Raw genomic sequence first — 18,582 nt, forward strand, 5'->3', positions numbered from 1 at the left:
TCATTCTTTATTGAGTCATTAGCTATATTTTTTTTCAGTTTTGCCGCGGTACTTATGACTGTAAATGAAGAATTTGGCAACAGTCAATTTGTAATTGCCTGGTTGTGTTGGCAAATATTTGAGTCAAGTAGGCCTAATTCGTTTGCGAATCTGTAGTTGCCGAACGACTGCGGGAGAGAAGTGTTCTAATCAAAACTTGCCGTTGAAAGTAGATAGTCTGACAATGATTCAGTAATAAGATTGGTGACACTCAGCGCATTTCATTAACTAGTCTCACCGAAGAAAATATTCGGTGCTGAAATTAGAACAGGGCGCTAGTACTTCCCAGTACTGCAACAATGTTTTCGATTTTTAAACCGACGTTCGTGCATCTGCTTGCAAAAGGAAGCTAAGCTAACATTCGAACAGCTAGGCATAAACAGTCGACAAAAGTAAAAGAAACGCGGAAACTCCAACCTGTGTTTGTTGCTGGAAGCGGCGCTAAGAAGTGTGCGACGGAATTATTAAGAGAGCCGTTTGTATCCCATAAGAAACTGCGACCGATATCTACCGTTCTATCCTTTGCAAGGGCTCCTGCGACTGACGAATATCCAACCAATAAGATAAGCAGCAATCTCTCTTGTGACGCAGGAGTAGTGACAACTGAATAATTCTCGGTAAACGGAGCTACTAGTAGAACGTGGTTCCTAGGAAGAAAGTTGAACCCGCTTTGTTGACAGTTGGTTCTGTTAACTCTGACAAATCACAGTAGAGTTCACAGAACCTAGCCTTTAGAACGTGTGTAACTAGTCTGTTAGCAGCAACCTCGTAATTTTGTTGCCCTGTTAACGCTGGTGTTCCGCGACCTATATGGAATGACTTGTCACTGAGTTATGAACGTGTGTAACTAGTCTGTTAGCAGCAACCTCGTAATTTTGTTGCCCTGTTAACGCTGGTGTTCCGCGACCTATATGGAATGACTTGTCACTGAGTTATAGCGCGGTCACTAAGACGTACGGAACAGATTGAGCACGTAGTCACAGAGAACTATCAAACGGGGCGATTGCTGGATCCGAACTGTATTTTTGGCTTACACGGGGCCTAAAGAATATTTGTTTCTTTCGTCTAGGACGCACACCAGCAACAATTAAATTCTGTAAGAACTCGAGCAGGAAAAGAAAGCGTTTGTCGACTGTACGGGACTTCTGGCCAGAATTTAACTCAGCCGTTTTTTGCGTCTTTATCCGTTCTTCTGCCTTTTCTCGGGTCGACATTAAAAGACTTATTTTTTCCTGAGCTGAGACTCTAAATTTTGTTCTATTTTGCAAAGTTTCTTAAAGAGTTCCAGTATCTTTCAGGTTTTCACTAACTTATATTACCTTACTGCTGCGGTTTTTTTCTGTGGGTGAGGAACGCAAAGCACTTAAGTTTTTTGAACGCGTCTGTGAGTGACCTTAAAGTTGTAACTGTTGGTTGCTGACGGTATAGTCTCGACTGACACATATCCTGTGACTTCTTACTGCAAAAACTGCGTTTTCGCGTATCAGTCTTATATTAGCCCCGCTTGTTCTTTCGATTTTTTTTTCCTGTAGTGGCATGCTACAAAATATCAGACAGGCGAAGTAGTTTTCTTTTGAGAAGTCTGCTGTAACAGCGTTCTTTTGCCCCGTGTTACATCCGTTCCACGTGAAATACGCTGTTTCTAGGGCTTTCTTTCATTTTGCTGGCTTCTGGATACAACAAAATACAGCCAGCTCTTCAAATTACAAGAGTGCCCTCCCACTGCAGATGCGTGAATCTGTCATTTCCACAAATTACTGAAGAATTTAACACACAAATTTCATTGCCGTTAAGAATGAAACTCAAATAAATGCAGTGTATTCACAAACTAGTTCCAGAATAACCGAGGTAAATACATCCGCACATAAACTCAAACTGATCGACTATAATTTAATGCCAACTTCAATCAAGAATTACACAGTGGTTTCTACATTTTTCTATCCATTGTTGCCAACACGCTCTTCATATGCGAGCCTGCAGTTGCTTTTGAAAAATAAGTGCTGTAGACGGAGTTAGTGTTACTGTTTCTTTTAATCACTTTCATTCTTCTCCATAAGAGAAGGCCATTGAGAAGTTTTGTTCTATCGGTGTGAAATCTACTTCTTTCTGTTGTAGGACAATTTTTTTAAGTTTGCGGAGGTTGTTTCATTTTAGTCTCGCCATGAACGGGTATCTGTGGAGCAGACAGTAACTTTTGTCAGGCTACCGTGTAAAGCATGTCTGGAATGTCTCATCTTAGGCCCGGATGTGTCATTAGTCTAACGCACGGCTGACTGAACCGGCGATATAGGAGCGACGTGTGCCTCGTACCCCACCGCAGAACATTCCGTGACTTTTACGATTAGTGCAAATGTACTACAGAGGTATTGACTGTCACTTGCGGTTTACATTCAGGGCCTTGCGCGAGTGAGCGCTAAGTGGCAGTCGCAGGTGAAGGGAGTGTCGGAAACGGAGCATCGATCTGGACGGGGGTGTGAGTTTTGGGACAGAGTGCGGCGCCATGGGCAGCCGCCTCCACGCCGACGCTACGCCGCCCCCGCCGCCTCCGACGCCGCCCCCGGCGGCGTCCGGCCCCGGGCAGGCACCCGTACCGCTGTCGTTCGGCGTGGAGCGCATCCTGTCGGGGGCGTTCCCTCGCCGCCGCCCCCACTCGCCACCCCCGCTGCTGCCGCCCCCGCTGCCGCCGCCCCCACACTGTGCCGCCGTCGCAGTCCCCACACCAGGTAGGAGCAATCACCTCGTTTCACAATCGACTGGGCCGTCATTTTAAAATGTACTTCTACCTTGTTAACATCGAGTATAGATTTAAGTGTCAGGAAGTCGTTTCTGAAAGTATATGGCCGGCCGCGGTGGTCTCGCGGTTCTAGGCGCGCAGTCCGGAACCGTGCGACTGCTACGGTCGCAGGTTCGAAACCTGCCTCGGGCATGGATGTGTGTGATGTCCTTAGGTTAGTTAGGTTTAAGTAGTTCTAAGTTCTAGGGGGCTAATAACCACAGCAGTTGAGTCCCATAGTGCTCAGAACCTTTTTTTTAAGTATATGTATGGGGTGTAGCCATGTATGGAAGTGAAACATGGATAATAAATAGTTTGGACAAGAAGAGAATAGAAGCCTTCGAAATGTGGTGCTACAGAAGAATGTTGAAGATTAGGTGGGTAGATCACGTAACTAATGAGGAGGTATTGAATTGGATTGGGGAGAAGAGAAGTTTGTGGCACAACTTCACTAGAAGAAGGGATCGATTGGTAGGACATGTTCTGAGGCATCGAGGGATCACAAATTTAGCATTGGAGGGCAGCGTGGAGGGTAAAAATCGTAGAGGGAGACCAAGAGATGAATACACTAAGCAGATCAGAGGATGTAGGTTGCGGTAGGTACTGGGAGATAAAGGAGCTTGCACAGGATAGATTAGCATGGAGAGCTGCATCAAACCACTCTCAGGACTGAAGACCACAACAAAAACAACAACTTCTACTTCACAAATAGCATCTAAAAAGTTATTTATGTAAGTAAATTTATGAACACTGGTCTCATTATTAACACAAATCGAGATAGTAGTACAGTACTGAATTCGGAAAGTTCCAAGAATGATTTCCTTTCGAAGTTGGAGGGCTCCAAACGATACATATCGAAGATGTGGCAGTACGGGGTGATCAAAGAGTCAGTATAAATTTGAAAACTTAATAAACCACGGAATAATGTAGACAGAGAGGTAAAAATTGACACACATGCTTGGAATGACATGGGGTTTTATTAGAACAAAACAAGTTCACAAAATGTCTGACAGATGCGCTGGACAGCAAAACTGCTACAGTGACGGGTGAGAGGTACGCCGATATGTTACAGAAGCACATCATCCCCAGCCTGGCTGATAAACACCTGCTGGAACGTACGATGTTCATGCCGGATGGCGCTCCACCCCAAATTGCTAGACGCGTGAAACATCTCCTGCGCGCGTCGTTTGGTGATGATCGTGAGATCAGCCGACACTTTCGTCATGCTTGGCCTCCCAGGTCCCCAGACTTCAGTCCGCGCAATTATTGGCTTTGGGGTTACCTGAAGTCGCAAGTGTATCTTTCAAAAATGGCTCTGAGCACTATGGGACTCAACTTCTGAGGTCATCAGTCCCCTAGAACTTACAACTACCTAAACCTAACTAACCTAAGGACGTCACACACATCCATGACCGAGGCATGGGTCTCGCGGTTCCAGACTGTAGCGCCTAGAACCGCACGGCCACTCCGGCCGGCGCAAGTGTATCGTGATTGACCGACATCTCTAGGGATGCTGAAAGACAACATCCGACGCCACTGCCTCACCATAACTCCGGACATGCTTTACAGTGCAGTTCACAAAATTATTCCTCGACTACAGCTATTGTTGAGGAATGATGGTGGACATATTGAGCATTTCCTGTAAAGAACATCATCTTTGCTTTGTCTTACTTTGTTATGCTAATTATTGCTTTTCTGATCTGATGAAGCGCCATCTGTAGGACATTTTTTGAACGTTTGTATATTTTTGGTTCTAATAAAACCCCATGTCATTCCAAGCATGTGTGTCAGTTTATACCTCTCTATCTACATTATTCCGTGATTTATTCAGCTTTCAAATTTATATTGACTTTTTGATCACCCGGTAAATCGATTATGAAAGTTTCATGACGCACGTTATGATAAATTACTTGTGATCGTCATTTTTATCAGTTTTCCATTGTTTCTTCAGTTCGATTACATTACGTTCCCGCCGTCATTGTTTGTGATTCCACTGGGAAATCGATACAGTTTCTCTTCATAGCGAATGTAATGTGTGCTGCTTCTCAAGTTTCTTCTGCGGATTGCCTCACGTGGAAAACTCTAATTCCATGCATATCCGGTATAGAGAAATGTTTGACTTTTTGCCGGAAATATGGACTTCTGCCGGACGACGAAAGGAGAGACTGTGTTGACTGTGAAACTGCGTAAGAGGAGTGTGGACACTGAGATTCCGTTGCAATTTCATTGCAGACTTTGTGGAAAGCGAACCAGCATCAGGAAAAAGACATGGTTCGAGTCCTCTAAATTATCGATTCAGACGAGCGTAATTCTTGTGTCGTGCTGCTTTCGAGATTGTACTCTGCAAGCCACAGCATCAGAAACTGAGCTTTCGGCGAATACAGTCTGTGAGTACTCCGTTTTTTCCGAGAAGTGTGCTACGTGATAGTGACAAGTGACAGTGTGCCAATTGGTGGACCGAATAACATAGTAGAAGTAGACGAGTCTTATATTGCTAGACGAAAGAATCAGAGAGGACGACCTTCTAAAAGTGAATTAGATCATATTTGGGTTTTTGGTGGGATAGAGAATCAAGCAAGTGTTTCGTTGTCAGGGTATTCTCCCGAGACAAGGTCACTTTAGTGAGTCTCATAAAGCATTTCATACTGTCTGGAACAAAAGTCATCACAGACGGGTTTCAGTCGTACCAGACTCTGAAAGGTGAAGGGTTCGAGCACGAATTCGTGAACCACTCTGAAGAGTGTTGTGTCTCTTCTGATGACGCCAGTGTCCATACCAAGAATACAGAACGGCTGTGGAAGTCTGTCAAGTCTACCATAAAACGAGAAAGGCGTCCAGGACAGAGGGACGACCTATATTTGTTCCAGTACCTATACTTTCACAACTTGCGTTTGCAGGGAAAGTTGACGCATGCGACATTCTGCTGATATTCCTGCGCGATATTGGCAGAGTTTACCCTGGGTACGGCGAAAACAGGAATTGCCCCTGCAGCTTATAGATCACGTGGACTGTCACAAGACAAGAACACCGACGACGGCTAAGGTAAGTCGTCGTCTTTCAATTTGCTTCTCTAACGCTTTTCTCTTGTCGTTCTGTAGTGACACCTTGAAACATACTCGTAACGCGCGCCACGAGACTTTCATAATCGATTTACTGTCGCATCTTCGATATGTATCGTTTGGAGCCCTCCAACTCCGATAGGCAGTCATTCTTGAAAATTACCCTGAATTCTTTATTCTCCTCGTGACGCGTTTCGGGCGTTAGATGGCCTGGTGACGAATGATAAAGACAAGTGCAAATAATGTAGGGTCACCATACGTCCCGTATTTTAAGGGATCGTCGTTTATTTAGCTTAAGGCGAGGTTGGCATTCAAATGAGCAAAAAAAAGGGAAAGTTTGAAAATGTTTTTGAGACAATGAAAACATATATAAAGGATCTGTTTGAGTATTATGATTGAACGTGTTTCGAATTTTAGCTTAGTTTTTCAATAAAAAAAGGAAACAAAATGACGCCCTTATTATGGTTGGATCAAGGGCCTGCGAGTATGAAGTATGCAGACTGCTTGCAATGTGACCTTTCAGGAGTTATTTGAAATCGAAAATGGGTAGCATTAGTCGACACTACATTAAATTTATATGAGCTTATACCTAACCACAATGAAATAACCTCAAATTTAACGATATGGTCACTCCTTTGCTTTGCAAAAAATACTTAATATTAACAAATTTCATATATTATAGGCACAAGCCTCTAAAAAGTGTTTACTTTTCAGCGATCAAAGGTAGAAGTTAATAGGCCCAACGGTTTTTCTTTTATGCTGCTTGCAGTTTTGAAAAATTGTTTCTCAATAAAAATCTGTTTAGAGGGAAAAATGTTATAGAGGGTGTCCGTAAAGTCCCTTTACGACTTCAAAATTTCATTATAACGGCAGTTGTTGAAATATTCTAACGATGTTTCTTTTATTGTAATCAGTGTTTATAATTATTTTTGGCGGCGTTTAATAGACCTCTATATTGGCGCATTAATTGCATGAAGCACATCAAGACGGTACTCGATTTCTTGTCATGTTCGCTGTAGCATAGCGTAGTCAATGGTAGTAATGGCATTACGAATCCTTTGCTTCAAGTCAGCAATGTCCCGTATCTGTGTTTTATACACGATCTTTTACATATCCCAATAGAAAAAGTCCAAGGGAGTGATACCTGGCTAACGCGTTGGCCAAGGAATTGGCCCATCCCCGCCAATCCATCTGCCTGGAAATGTTTCATTGAGGAACCGACGAACATGCAGTCCCAAATGTGGTGGTGCACCCTCTTGCTGGAAAATGATAGTTGTTTGTAAGTCAATCAATTGTGGTGTTACATATTCGGTCAGAAGGTCGAGGCAAAGATCTGCAGTAATTGTTGACTCGTTGAAGAAAAATGGACCAATTATTCGGTTGCACATGATTCCACACAACACTTTCACTTTTGGACTATCCCGGTGAAGCTCCCTAACCACACGAGGGTGTTCATATCCCCAGATTCTCACATTGTCTGTTTAATGTCCCAGAAACATGAAAAGTTGCCTAGACACTGAAACAAACTCGATTGAGGAATGCTTCATCCTCCGAAATTCGTTCAAGCATGTTGAGTGCAAACTCTGTCCGTTTTGTCTTGTTACTTGGCTCAAGTGTCTCTAACAGCTGCACTGTGTAAGCGTACAACCGTAAGTCCTTGTTGAAAACCTTATGCACAGTTGAACTGTCTGGCAGCAGTGCACATGGACTTCGTAGGTGAATGAGAAAGACGTTTAAAACGCAATCGATGTTTTCCTCGGATTTTCTTAGTCGCCCGCTCATCCCTTTATCCAACACTGTCCCTGTTTCCATACATTTCTTGTGCCGTGTACGAACTGAACGGGCGATGGTGGATCTCTTCCATACTTCGTTCTGAAGCTTCGTCGAGTCTGAACATCCGATTTTGTCTCAATAAACCAGGACACACATTGTGCCTTCTCTTGAGGAGTTGCCATTTTATAAAGGTTCAGTTCCTTCCATCAACAGAGTATCTGAAACACAAAATTTTAGTACATCTAAAAACTTTAGTAAACATTGAATACAATAAACGAAATTTTGTTAAAATATTTCATCAATTGCCGTTGTAATAAAAATTATGAAGTAAAGGGACTTTATGGACACCCTGTATGTTTCATAATTTTAGAATGCCTATAAGCTACATGTTTTTATATATTTCTGATCTCGCTGAACATAATTCTGAAATCACATTTTCAAAATTCAGAATGGCTGATCCCATATGGGCGTCCAAAAGTTATGTTTCGACCAGTTTTGACCAAAATTTTACTAAAAAAAAGTTTTTGTTACTTACTTCTAGTCTGCAATTCCAGGACCGTATATCAACCCTTCCTAATTAAAATTGTTCCTGGAGAGCAATTGCCCCGTTCTTCTCCGCAAGAAAAGCCAGGCTGGCTGAGCTGGATATGGTGTGTTCGGCAGCCTGCACTCATTGTTCTTGCAGTTTTTCGGCGAAAATGTTTGCATGCGTACTGCAGTATAAATGATTCTGTGAGCGTGCGTCACGGCGCGAGAAGTTTCCTATCTGAGCCCCTCCGTCTCCGGAGCCGTGACACTCCTTCGAATCGTAGGCTACAGAAACTTTTGTAACGCACGGATTAAAGAAACCTTTGTGTCCTAACATTATACACACACATACCTTTCAAAACACCAGTAAAAGAAAAATCGAATTTTCGACCATTTACACTGAGAACCTAGTCTCAATTCTGCCGTTGACCCCACAAAATACATACGGGTCGTATAGTGTCCCATTTTTCATCAATCGTCCAGTATGTTTTGAAATATCATGTTTTAAGTAACGTTTAGCTTAACCTAATGCACAAGTATTGTCACACCTAAAGAATAAAGCAAAAAAAACCTCTTTGACTAAACCAAACTGAACGAAGCACGATTTCTGCGGTTCCTTATCTGTGTTCAGCTGAGACGTGCTGTTCTTTGGAAGTCGGGTCAGCGAAGTCAAAACTTGAGCAGAGTTCTATTTATTTATTTACTTAGAATGCTCGTATCTTATCATTATTAAAATGATACAGGGTTTGTCATACATTGACTTACATAGAAAATAGGACATGAAAAGATTTACAATTATATGCCCATTCATAAAATATTATTACATATAACATGAAACCATACGCATAACATCATACATGATATGCTAAATTAGAATAATAAATGAATAGAGTTTAGTTTTCAATGAGCATTTTGAGTCATTATGATGGAGATGAGCTACTGTTTACTGAATGCTGGTAATTTAAGTATTCCTTGGCACTGTAAGAACTCTTGCTACTTAACAGTTTTTAAGTTCTTTTTTGAATATGTGCAACTTTGGTACAGTTAATTTCCTTTGGTAGTGCAATAAATAAATTTTTTTGCTGATAAACAATACTTTCTTCACACATACATTCTGAGAGAAGCATGTAAAGATGAACTTTTTGACGAAATGAACTATGTTAAAAACGTTAGTGAATTACCAAAGAATTAAGGACTGTTAAATGTGTTGGTGGAAAATGGTCTATCACTTCGTTGCATCACAAGATGTTTGGTGCAAAAATTTGCACCTCAATATTGTTTTTGTGGTAGCTCTACCTGCCAGTAATGCTGTTTCAGAAAGAATGTTCTCTGTGACAAATGCTTTATGGACTGATCAAAAGAATAGGTTCATTGTGGAAACTGTTAAGGAAATAATTGACTTTTATGATTATAAAGGCTCACTTTCATAATTTTTGTGTCGATTTCTATAAAATTATATTTGGTAATATCAAACTCTGTGTGTGTGTGTGTGTGTGTGTGTGTGTGTGTGTGTGTGTGCAGATGAGATTATACGGGGTGTTCGGAAATTTCCGTTGTACAGTTCTGGGAGTAAGTATATAATCGTTTCCGAGAAACAACAATTTCAAAACATGTTGGTAAGGAGACCAGTTTTAGACGTAATTGATTCAAATGGTTCAATTGGCTCTGAGCACTATGGGACCCAACTTCTGAGGTCATCAGTCCCCTATAACGTAGAACTACTTAAACCTAACTATCCTAAGGACATCACACACATCCATGCCCGGGGTAGGATTCGAATCTGCGATTGTAGCAGTCGCGCGGTTTCAGACTGTAGCGCCTAGAACCGCTCGGCCACCCCGGCCGGCGAATTAATTGATTAGGGGTGACCCAGTACACCACTTGTTTCACGGTTCCAATCATTAGTAGCAAAAGAATTGCTCGTGTTTTCTTTGACGGGTTCTCTTCAACGTGATGCAGAACGGCCTCTTTCCACTTCCGGTGTGCAACGTCTCCTTCGAGCACCTGTTGACGGTGAAGGTACGCTTTCTCGAAGCCTTTGAGCAACTGAGGCGAAAAGGGTATGCAGTGGTGTCAGATGTTGTGGAGAACGATCTTGATAAAGGCGAGGAGCAGCTCTTCCGTTGCTGTGAGATTCCCCATTCAGAAAGATCATACCGGTGTTTCCTGCAAACGTGTACTCAGCCATGTTGCTCGAACACCCAGAGATACGTGAATGAGGGTCGAACCAGGTCAGACGTCAAAAGACATCAGCCGATCCGACGTAACCACCCCCTCCATGACTACCCTGTTGCACACCTACGTAGCAAACATGTTTTTCAAACTGCTGTAACACGGGAACGAAACGTTTCCGGGCATGGGTTCCTATGCAAAATATTTTGTGCTCACTTTCCTCTACAAACCCTAGAAGTTTATAGCAGAAACTTCCGAACACTCTGCATGAACCTCAACTGAAATTAATTGTATAAATTTTTAAAGAACATAAATACACGATTATTACAAGCACTGACAAGGGCGTTGAATAATGTCCGTGCATAGGCCAAGCAAAACGTGTTGTGTACAGGGACACTTACAGTGTCGGCTACCGCTAACGGACTCGTAACGTAAAGTCTTATAGCTAGATGACAGCACTTCTCATGACGCGTAAAATAGAAATATTTCTATTAAATATAAAAAAGTTCAACCAGCACTAATGTGCACGACGGACAGTTGTAAAATACAGTATAATAGTACAAGACATTCCATTTACAATACAGTCATATACGAGGGTAATCAAAAAAGTAAGGTCTCCTATTTCTTTATAAGTACATAGACCTGTTTATTTCTACAAAAGTTTACATCAGTTTACAACTTGAACATTTAGCTATTTTTCGACATAATCACCATTTCAGTCGATAGATATTTGTAGACGCTGTGGCAGTTTTTGTATGCCCATGTCATACCAGCTCGGCGCCATGCTGTTCAGAAAGTTATGAACCTCTTCTTTCACCTCATCGTCGGAGCTGAATCGCTTTCCAGCCAAATGTTCTTTTAACCTAGGGAACATGTGATAGTCACTGGACTATAGGGTGGGTGGGTGATTATGTTCCACTGAAACGGTTGCAGGAGAGCAACTGTTTGCCGAGCGATGCGTGGGCGAGCGTTGTCATGGAGAATGTGTACGCCCTTGCTCAACATTCCTCTTCTCCGGTTCTGAATTGCATGTTTGAGTTATTTCAAAGTCTCACAGTACCTTTCAGCGTTAATTGTGGTCCCAGCGGTTCAGCTCCGACGACGGGAAAGAAGAGGTTCATAACTTTCTGAACAGCATGGCGGCGAGCTAGTATGACATGGCCGTACAAAAACTGCCACAGCGTTTGCAAAAATCCATCGACAGAAATGGTGATTATGTCAAAAAATAGCTAAATGCTCAAGCTGTAAACTGATGTAAGCCATTGTAGAAATAAACAGGTCTATGTACTTACAAAAAATAAGAGAACTTACTTTTTGGATTACCCTCGTAGTACCACATTATCTGACTTGTTCGTAATTTCAATAGAGGGCACCACGACCGATGAAAAGTCAGCTAAAATGATTATTTTTAAATAACGTAAACTTGATTAAAATGTCATTTCTACCAGCACAGTTGTGCAAGAAAGTCAACAATAAAATGCAATGCATTTCGTAGAAAAACGTAGTGTTACAGGCCATCTTCGCGTTTCCAATGAAACTTAGTAAACACAGTTCATTAATAGAATTACATATAGTCATTAGAAACTCCATAAAACATAATGAAAGCTAAACGAAGGAAGCCGGATCGGACTGATTTATTCCCATCTACAAGAAAATCATTGAAAAAAATCATAGAACCACCTACGACTGCTCGAGAGCTGCTCGTTCTGAGTCTACCTGATTACTCACATATATTTCAGTTTTTCCCAAAATATCCTGTAATATGCTTTCATCACCAGAATGCAAAATGGCCATGTCATCTTCAATGTTTTTAAGCTGACGTTGGTTCTCCTTTAAAAGAAAACCCAACGCAATCCCACTAGTTGCGTAACCACATTTACGAAATCTAATTTGAATCTTCCTTACAATTAGTCCGCTGTAATATTTCTCTCATAGATTCCTGCACAATAGAATTTATGCGGTGGTGATTCTAAGTTATTTCGCAGCAACTTACAGTGTTTATTATCCACTCGAAATCCCATTGTAGTATTATACTGGGTGAACATTAATAGCACCGACAAATTGCAGGGACTAATTCCTACTGGCAACTGCGGAACACGTGTCCGGAAACGGATAGTGTGCTTGAAACGACGGCAAATCGTCCCGGATCACAGTACAGACTGCATCACATGCACGTCACAACAGATGTTCAAAGTGGCGTCCATGGGGTGCAATGCACGCGTTCACAGGTCGCACCACGGATTGCCGCACTCTTTCGCACGTTCCGGATAGCGTCAGAGGCGTCGTGAAGACGCTCTCGAAGGGCCTGCACATCATGAACTGGTTCAGCATACACAACTCTATTCAGATGCTCCCAGAGGTAAAAATCCAGGGGTTTAAGTCGGATGATGGAGCAGGCCGTGCTACAGGGTCCCCGCATCCGATCCAGCATTCGAGGAAGATGATGCGTCGATGAACTGTAACGCGGAAGTGGGGCGGTGCTCCGACAAGCAGAAACCACATCACCTGTCGTGTGCGCAAAGGCACATTGTCAAGCAGTCCGAGCACGGTATCCCGCAGGAATTCTATGTACGTTCCTCCATCGAGGCGTTGTGGGATAATAACCGATCCAATCTGCCGCCACATTGATGCTGAACCGATGCTGATAACACGACTCAACCATTCCCCGAAGATTGTTTGAAGTCTACAGATGACAATTATGCATATTGATGATGCCAGTTCTGGTAAATGTTGCTTCGTCGGTAAAGAAAACTGATGACAGAAACCCCATAACTGCGATGATCTGGTGCAAAAACCACTGACAAAATAGCTCCCTTGGAGGGGAATCCGACGCTGGTAATCCTTCCACTCGTTGCAGGTGAGAGTGATGGTAGCGATTGTCATGCAGGATACACACAATCGTACTTTGGCTTACTCTATGTTGGTGGGCCACTTGCCTGGAGCTTGTACTAGGGTTGGTCTCAGCATCCTGTAGAACTAGGTTTCCCAAATCTGGTGTACGCACAGTCCACCGCCTCCCTGCACGTTCGACTGTCTCAGAGGACTCACGAACACACACACGCCCAAAAAGAGCTCGAAATGTTGTGTGGTGTGGTTGGTGTCTGCAACGGTACTTGTTCTGGTGTATCCGTGCTGCCTCTCGACCGTTTTCACCTGCTTGACCACACACAAACACCATCTCGGCTTGTTCCCGGCACGAATACAGGACCATTCTGCTGCTTACAGTACACTCCGTCAATTACACAGCCTGTAACACACAAACGCTCGGCACGTGGTCGGAGGAACTTCCAAAGTTCCACTCATCAGCGCCATCTACTGTCCCAACGATGCATTTCCTGACACACGTGCATAGGACCTGTATACATCTAGGCGCTACAGTCTGGAACCGCGCGACCGCTACGGTCGCAGGTTCGAATCCTGCCTCGGGCATGGATGTGTGTGATGTCCTTACGTTAGTTAGGTTTAAGTAGTTCTAAGTTCTAGGGGACTGATGACCTCAGAAGTTAAGTCCCATAGTGCTCAGAGCCATTTGAACCTGTCTACATCTACATATGCAGGGAGGTCAATTGATCGTGACCAGGCCAAATATCTCACGAAATAAGCGTCAAACGAAAAAACTACAAAGAACGAAACTGGTCTAGCTTGAAGAGGGAAACCGGATGCCGCTATTGATAACCCGCTAGATGACGCTGCCATAGTTCAAACGGTTATCAACTGCGTTTTTTTAAAAATAGGAACCCCCAATTTTTATTACATATTCGTGTAGTACGTAAAGAAATATGAATGTTTTAGCTGGACCACATTTTTCGCTTTGTGATAGATGGCGCTGTAATAGTCACGAACGTATGGCTCACAATTTTAGACGAACAGTTTGTAACAGGTAGGTTTTTTAAATTAAAATACAGAACTTAGGTACGTTTGAACATTTAATTTCGGTTTTTCCAATGTGTTACATCTACCTTTGTGAACTTATCGTTTCTGAGAAAGCATGCTGTTATAGCGTGATTACCTGTAAATACCACATTAAAGCAATAAATGCTGAAACTGATATCCGTCAACCTAATGCATTTGGCAATACTTGTAACGGCATTCCTCTCAACAGCGAGTAGTTCGCATTCCGTAATGTTCGCACATGCATTGACAATGCGCTCACGCATGTTCTCAGGCGTTGTCGGTGGATCATGATAGCAAATATCCTTCAACTTTCCCCGCAGAAAGAAATCCGGGGACGTCAGATCGGGTGAACGTGCGGGCCATGGTACGGTGCTTCGACGACCAATCTACTTGTCATGGAATATGCTATTCAGTACCGCTCCAACCACACGCAAGCTATGTGCCGGACATCCACCATGTTGGAAGTACATCGCCATTCTGTTATACAGTGAAACATGTTGTAACATCGCCAGAACGTTACGTAGAAAATCAGCATACAATGCACCAATAGATTGCCATCGATAAAATGGGGGCCAATTATCCTTCCTCCCATAATGCCGCACCATACATTTATCAGCCAAGATCGCTGATGTTCCACTTGTCGCAACCATGGTGAATTTTCCCTTGCCCAATAGTGCAAATTATGCCGGTTTACGTTACCGCTGTTGGTGAATGACGCTTCGTTGCTAAATAGAACGCGTGCAAAAAATCTGTCATCGTTCCGTAATTTGTCTTGTGTTCAGTGGCAGAACTGTGCACGACGTTCAAAGTCGTTGCTATGCAATTCTTGGTGCACAGAAATATGGTACGGACGCAATCGGTGTTGATATAGCATTCTCAACATCGACGTTTTTGAGATTCCCGATTCTCGCGCAATTTGTCTGCTACTGATGTGTGGATTAGCCGCGACAGCAGCTAAAACACCTCCTTGAGCATCATTTTTGCAGGTCGTGGTTGACGTTTCACATGTGGCTGAACACTTCCTGTTTCCTTAAATAACGTAACTATCCGGCGAACGGTTCGGACTCTTGGATTATGTCGTCAGGATACCGAGCAGCATACACAGCACACGCCCATTGGTCGTTTCGATCACAATAGCCATACAGCAACATGATATCGACCTTTTCCGCAATTGGTAAACGGTCCATTTTAACACGGGTAATGTATCATGAAGCAAATACCGTCCGCACTGGCGGAATGTTACGTAATACAACGTACTTACACGTTTGTGACTATTACAGCGCCATCTATCACAAAGCGAAAAAAGTGGTGCAACTAAAACATTCATATTTCTTTACGTACTACACGAATATGTAATAAATAATGGGGGTTCCTATTTAAAAAAAAACACGTAGTTGATATCCGTTTGACCTATGGCAGCGCCATCTAGCGGGCCAACCATAGCGCCATCTGGTTTCCCCCTTCAAGCTAGACGAGTTTCATTCTTAGTAGTTATTTCGTTTTATGTTTATTTCGTGAGATATTTGGCCCGGTCACTATCAATGGACCAAAAAATCATATTCCCCCCTGTCCCACTCACGGATCGCGCGAGGAAAAAAAACCACTGTCTGAATGCCTCAGTACGAGCTCCAATTTCCCTCATCTTTGAGTGGTGATCATTGCGCGATTTGAAAGTTGGTGGTAATATATGCTCTACATCCTCAGCGAATATCGGATTTCGGAATTTAGTGAGCAGCCCCTTCCGTTTAGCGCGTCATCTATCTGCAAATGTGTCCCACTTCAAACTTTGTATGAGATTTGTAACGCTCTCGCGATGGCTAAATGTACCAGTCACGAATCTTGCCCCTCTTCTTTGGACCTTTTCAATCTCTTTAATCATACCCAACTGGTAAGGGTCCCATACAGACGAACAACTCTAAGACTGGACGAACTAACGTATTGTAAGCTATTTCCTTTGTTGAAGGATTGTTTCGCTTCAGCATTCTACCAATAAACCGCAATCTAGAGTTCGCCTTACCCATTACTTGTGTAACATAATCATTCCATTTATCATTTTGAATAGCCACACCCAGATACTTGACTGATGTTACCGCTTCCAACGACTGGTCATTTATTTTCTACTCGTACATTAATGGGGATTTTCGCCTTGTTATACGCAGTAGGTGTTATACTTACTAATATTGAGAGATAAGACACTTAAAGTAGTAGATGAGTTCTGCTATTTGGGGAACAAAATAACTGATGATGGTCGAAGTAGAGAGGATATAAAATGTAGACTGGCAATGGCAAGAAAAGCGTTCCTGAAGAAGAGAAATTTGTTAACATCGAGTATAGATTTAAGTGTCAGGAAGTCATTTCTGAAAGTATTTGTATGGAATGTAGCCATATATGGAAGTGAAAAGAAAGGCATTACACCACACATTTATTTTCTGCAAATATTCATTGATTTGTTCACAACTTTCGTGTGATACTACTTTCCTGTAGACTACAGCATCATCGGCAAACAGTGTAATGCCGCTGTCAGTACCATCAACCAGATCTTTTATGTAAATCGCATGAAGCAGCGGACCTATTAGGCTGCCCTGGGGCATACCAGAAGTTACGCATGCCACGAGTATATATTGAGAAAAGGGCATCCACACTTGACTCAAGTGATCTTGAGAAGGCCATAAATGTAGTAAAAAAAAAAGCAGATGTCAGTGTATGCCTCTGCTAAAAAATTCAACATTTCGTACGAAGCTAGGCCTGGTGAGAAATGTGATGAAAATGAAGACGAATAAAAAAGCCTTGGTTGAACTACAAAAATTAACTCAGATTCAGAAAAATGGAAATGACATGTGGCTATCGCCTCCCGTCGGGTAGACCGTTCGCCTGGTGCAAGTCTTTAGAGTTGACGCCACTTAGGCGACTTGCGTGTCGATGGAGGTGAAATGATGATGAGACACAAAACACCTTTTTTTTTGTAACGTAATAGTCATGGGTGACTGGAATTCGGCAGTAGGAATAGGGAGAGAAGGAAACGTAGTAGGTGAATATGGATTGGGGTTAAGAAATGAAAGAGGAACCTGCCTGGTAGAATTTTGCACAGAGCACAACTAAATCATAGCTAATGGTTTAAGAATCATGAAAGAAGGTTGTATACATGGAAGAACCCTGGATAAACTAAAATGTATCAGATAGATTATATAATGGTAAGACAGAGATTTAGGAACCAGTTTTTAAATTGTAAGACATTTCCAGGGGCAGATGTGGACTCTGACCACAATCTATTAGTTATGACCTGTAGATTAAAACTGAAGAAACTGCAAAAAGGAGGGAACTTAAGGAGATATGACCTGGATAAACTGAAAGAACCAGAGGTTGTGCAGAGTTTCAGGGAGAGAGTAAGGGAACAATTGACGGGAATGGGGGAAACAAATACAGTAGAAGAAGAATGGGTAGCTTTGAGGGATGAAGTAGTGAAGGCAGCAGAGGATCAAGTAGGTAAAAAGTCGAGGGCTAGTAGAAATCCTTGGGTAACAGAAGAAATATTGAATTTAATTGATGAAAGGAGAAAATATAAAAATGCAGTAAATGAAGCAGGCAAAAAGGAATACAAACGTCTCAAAAATGAGATCGACAGGAAGTGCAAAATGGCTAAGCAGCGATGGCTAGAGGACAAATGTAAGGATGTAGAGGCTTATCTCACTAGGGGTAAGATAGATACTGCCTACAGGAAAATTAAAGAGACCTTTGGAGAAAAGAGGATCACTTGTATGAATATTAAGAGCTCAGATGGATACCCAGTTCTAAGCAAAGAAGGAAAAGCAGAAAGGTGGAACTAGTATATAGAGGGTCTATACAAGGGCGATGTACTTGAGGACAATATTATGGAAATGGAAGAGGATGTGGATGAAGATGAAATGGAAGATACGATACTTCGTGAAGAGTTTGACAGAACACTGAAAGACCTGAGTCGAAACAAGGCCACCGGAATAGACAACATTCCATTAGAACTACTGACTGCCTTGGGAGAGCCAGTCATGACAAAACTCTACCATTTGGTGAACAAGATGTATGAAACAGGCGAAATACCCGCAGACTTCAAGAAGAATATAATAATTCCAATCCCAAAGAAAGAAAACATCAGTTTAATAAGCCACAGCTGCAAAATACTAACACGAATTATTTACAGACGAATGGAAAAACTAGTAGAAGCCGACCTCGGGGAAGATCAGTTTGGATTCCGTAGAAATGTTGGAACACGTGAGGCAATACTGACCCTACGACTTATCTTAGAAGAAAGATTAAGGAAAGGCAAACCTACGTTTCTAGCATTCGTAGACTTAGAGAATGCTTTGACAA

The 18,582-nt window shown here is 42.5% G+C and overlaps 1 protein-coding gene across 1 annotated transcript in view; it reads left to right on the forward strand.

Moving 5' to 3' along the window:
- The first annotated feature begins 903 nt into the window (after positions 1-903).
- Positions 904-18,582, forward strand: part of LOC126291768 (homeobox protein H2.0-like) — a 350,668-nt gene continuing 332,989 nt past the window's right edge. Inside the window, exon 1 of the mRNA XM_049985452.1 lies at positions 904-2,762. Coding sequence (XP_049841409.1) covers positions 2,540-2,762 — 223 coding nt within the window. The 5' untranslated portion in view covers positions 904-2,539. The remainder of the gene's footprint in view (positions 2,763-18,582) is intronic.

This window comes from Schistocerca gregaria, chromosome 9, assembly GCF_023897955.1.
Source record: "Schistocerca gregaria isolate iqSchGreg1 chromosome 9, iqSchGreg1.2, whole genome shotgun sequence".
In the NCBI taxonomy this organism is placed as follows: domain Eukaryota; kingdom Metazoa; phylum Arthropoda; class Insecta; order Orthoptera; family Acrididae; genus Schistocerca; species Schistocerca gregaria.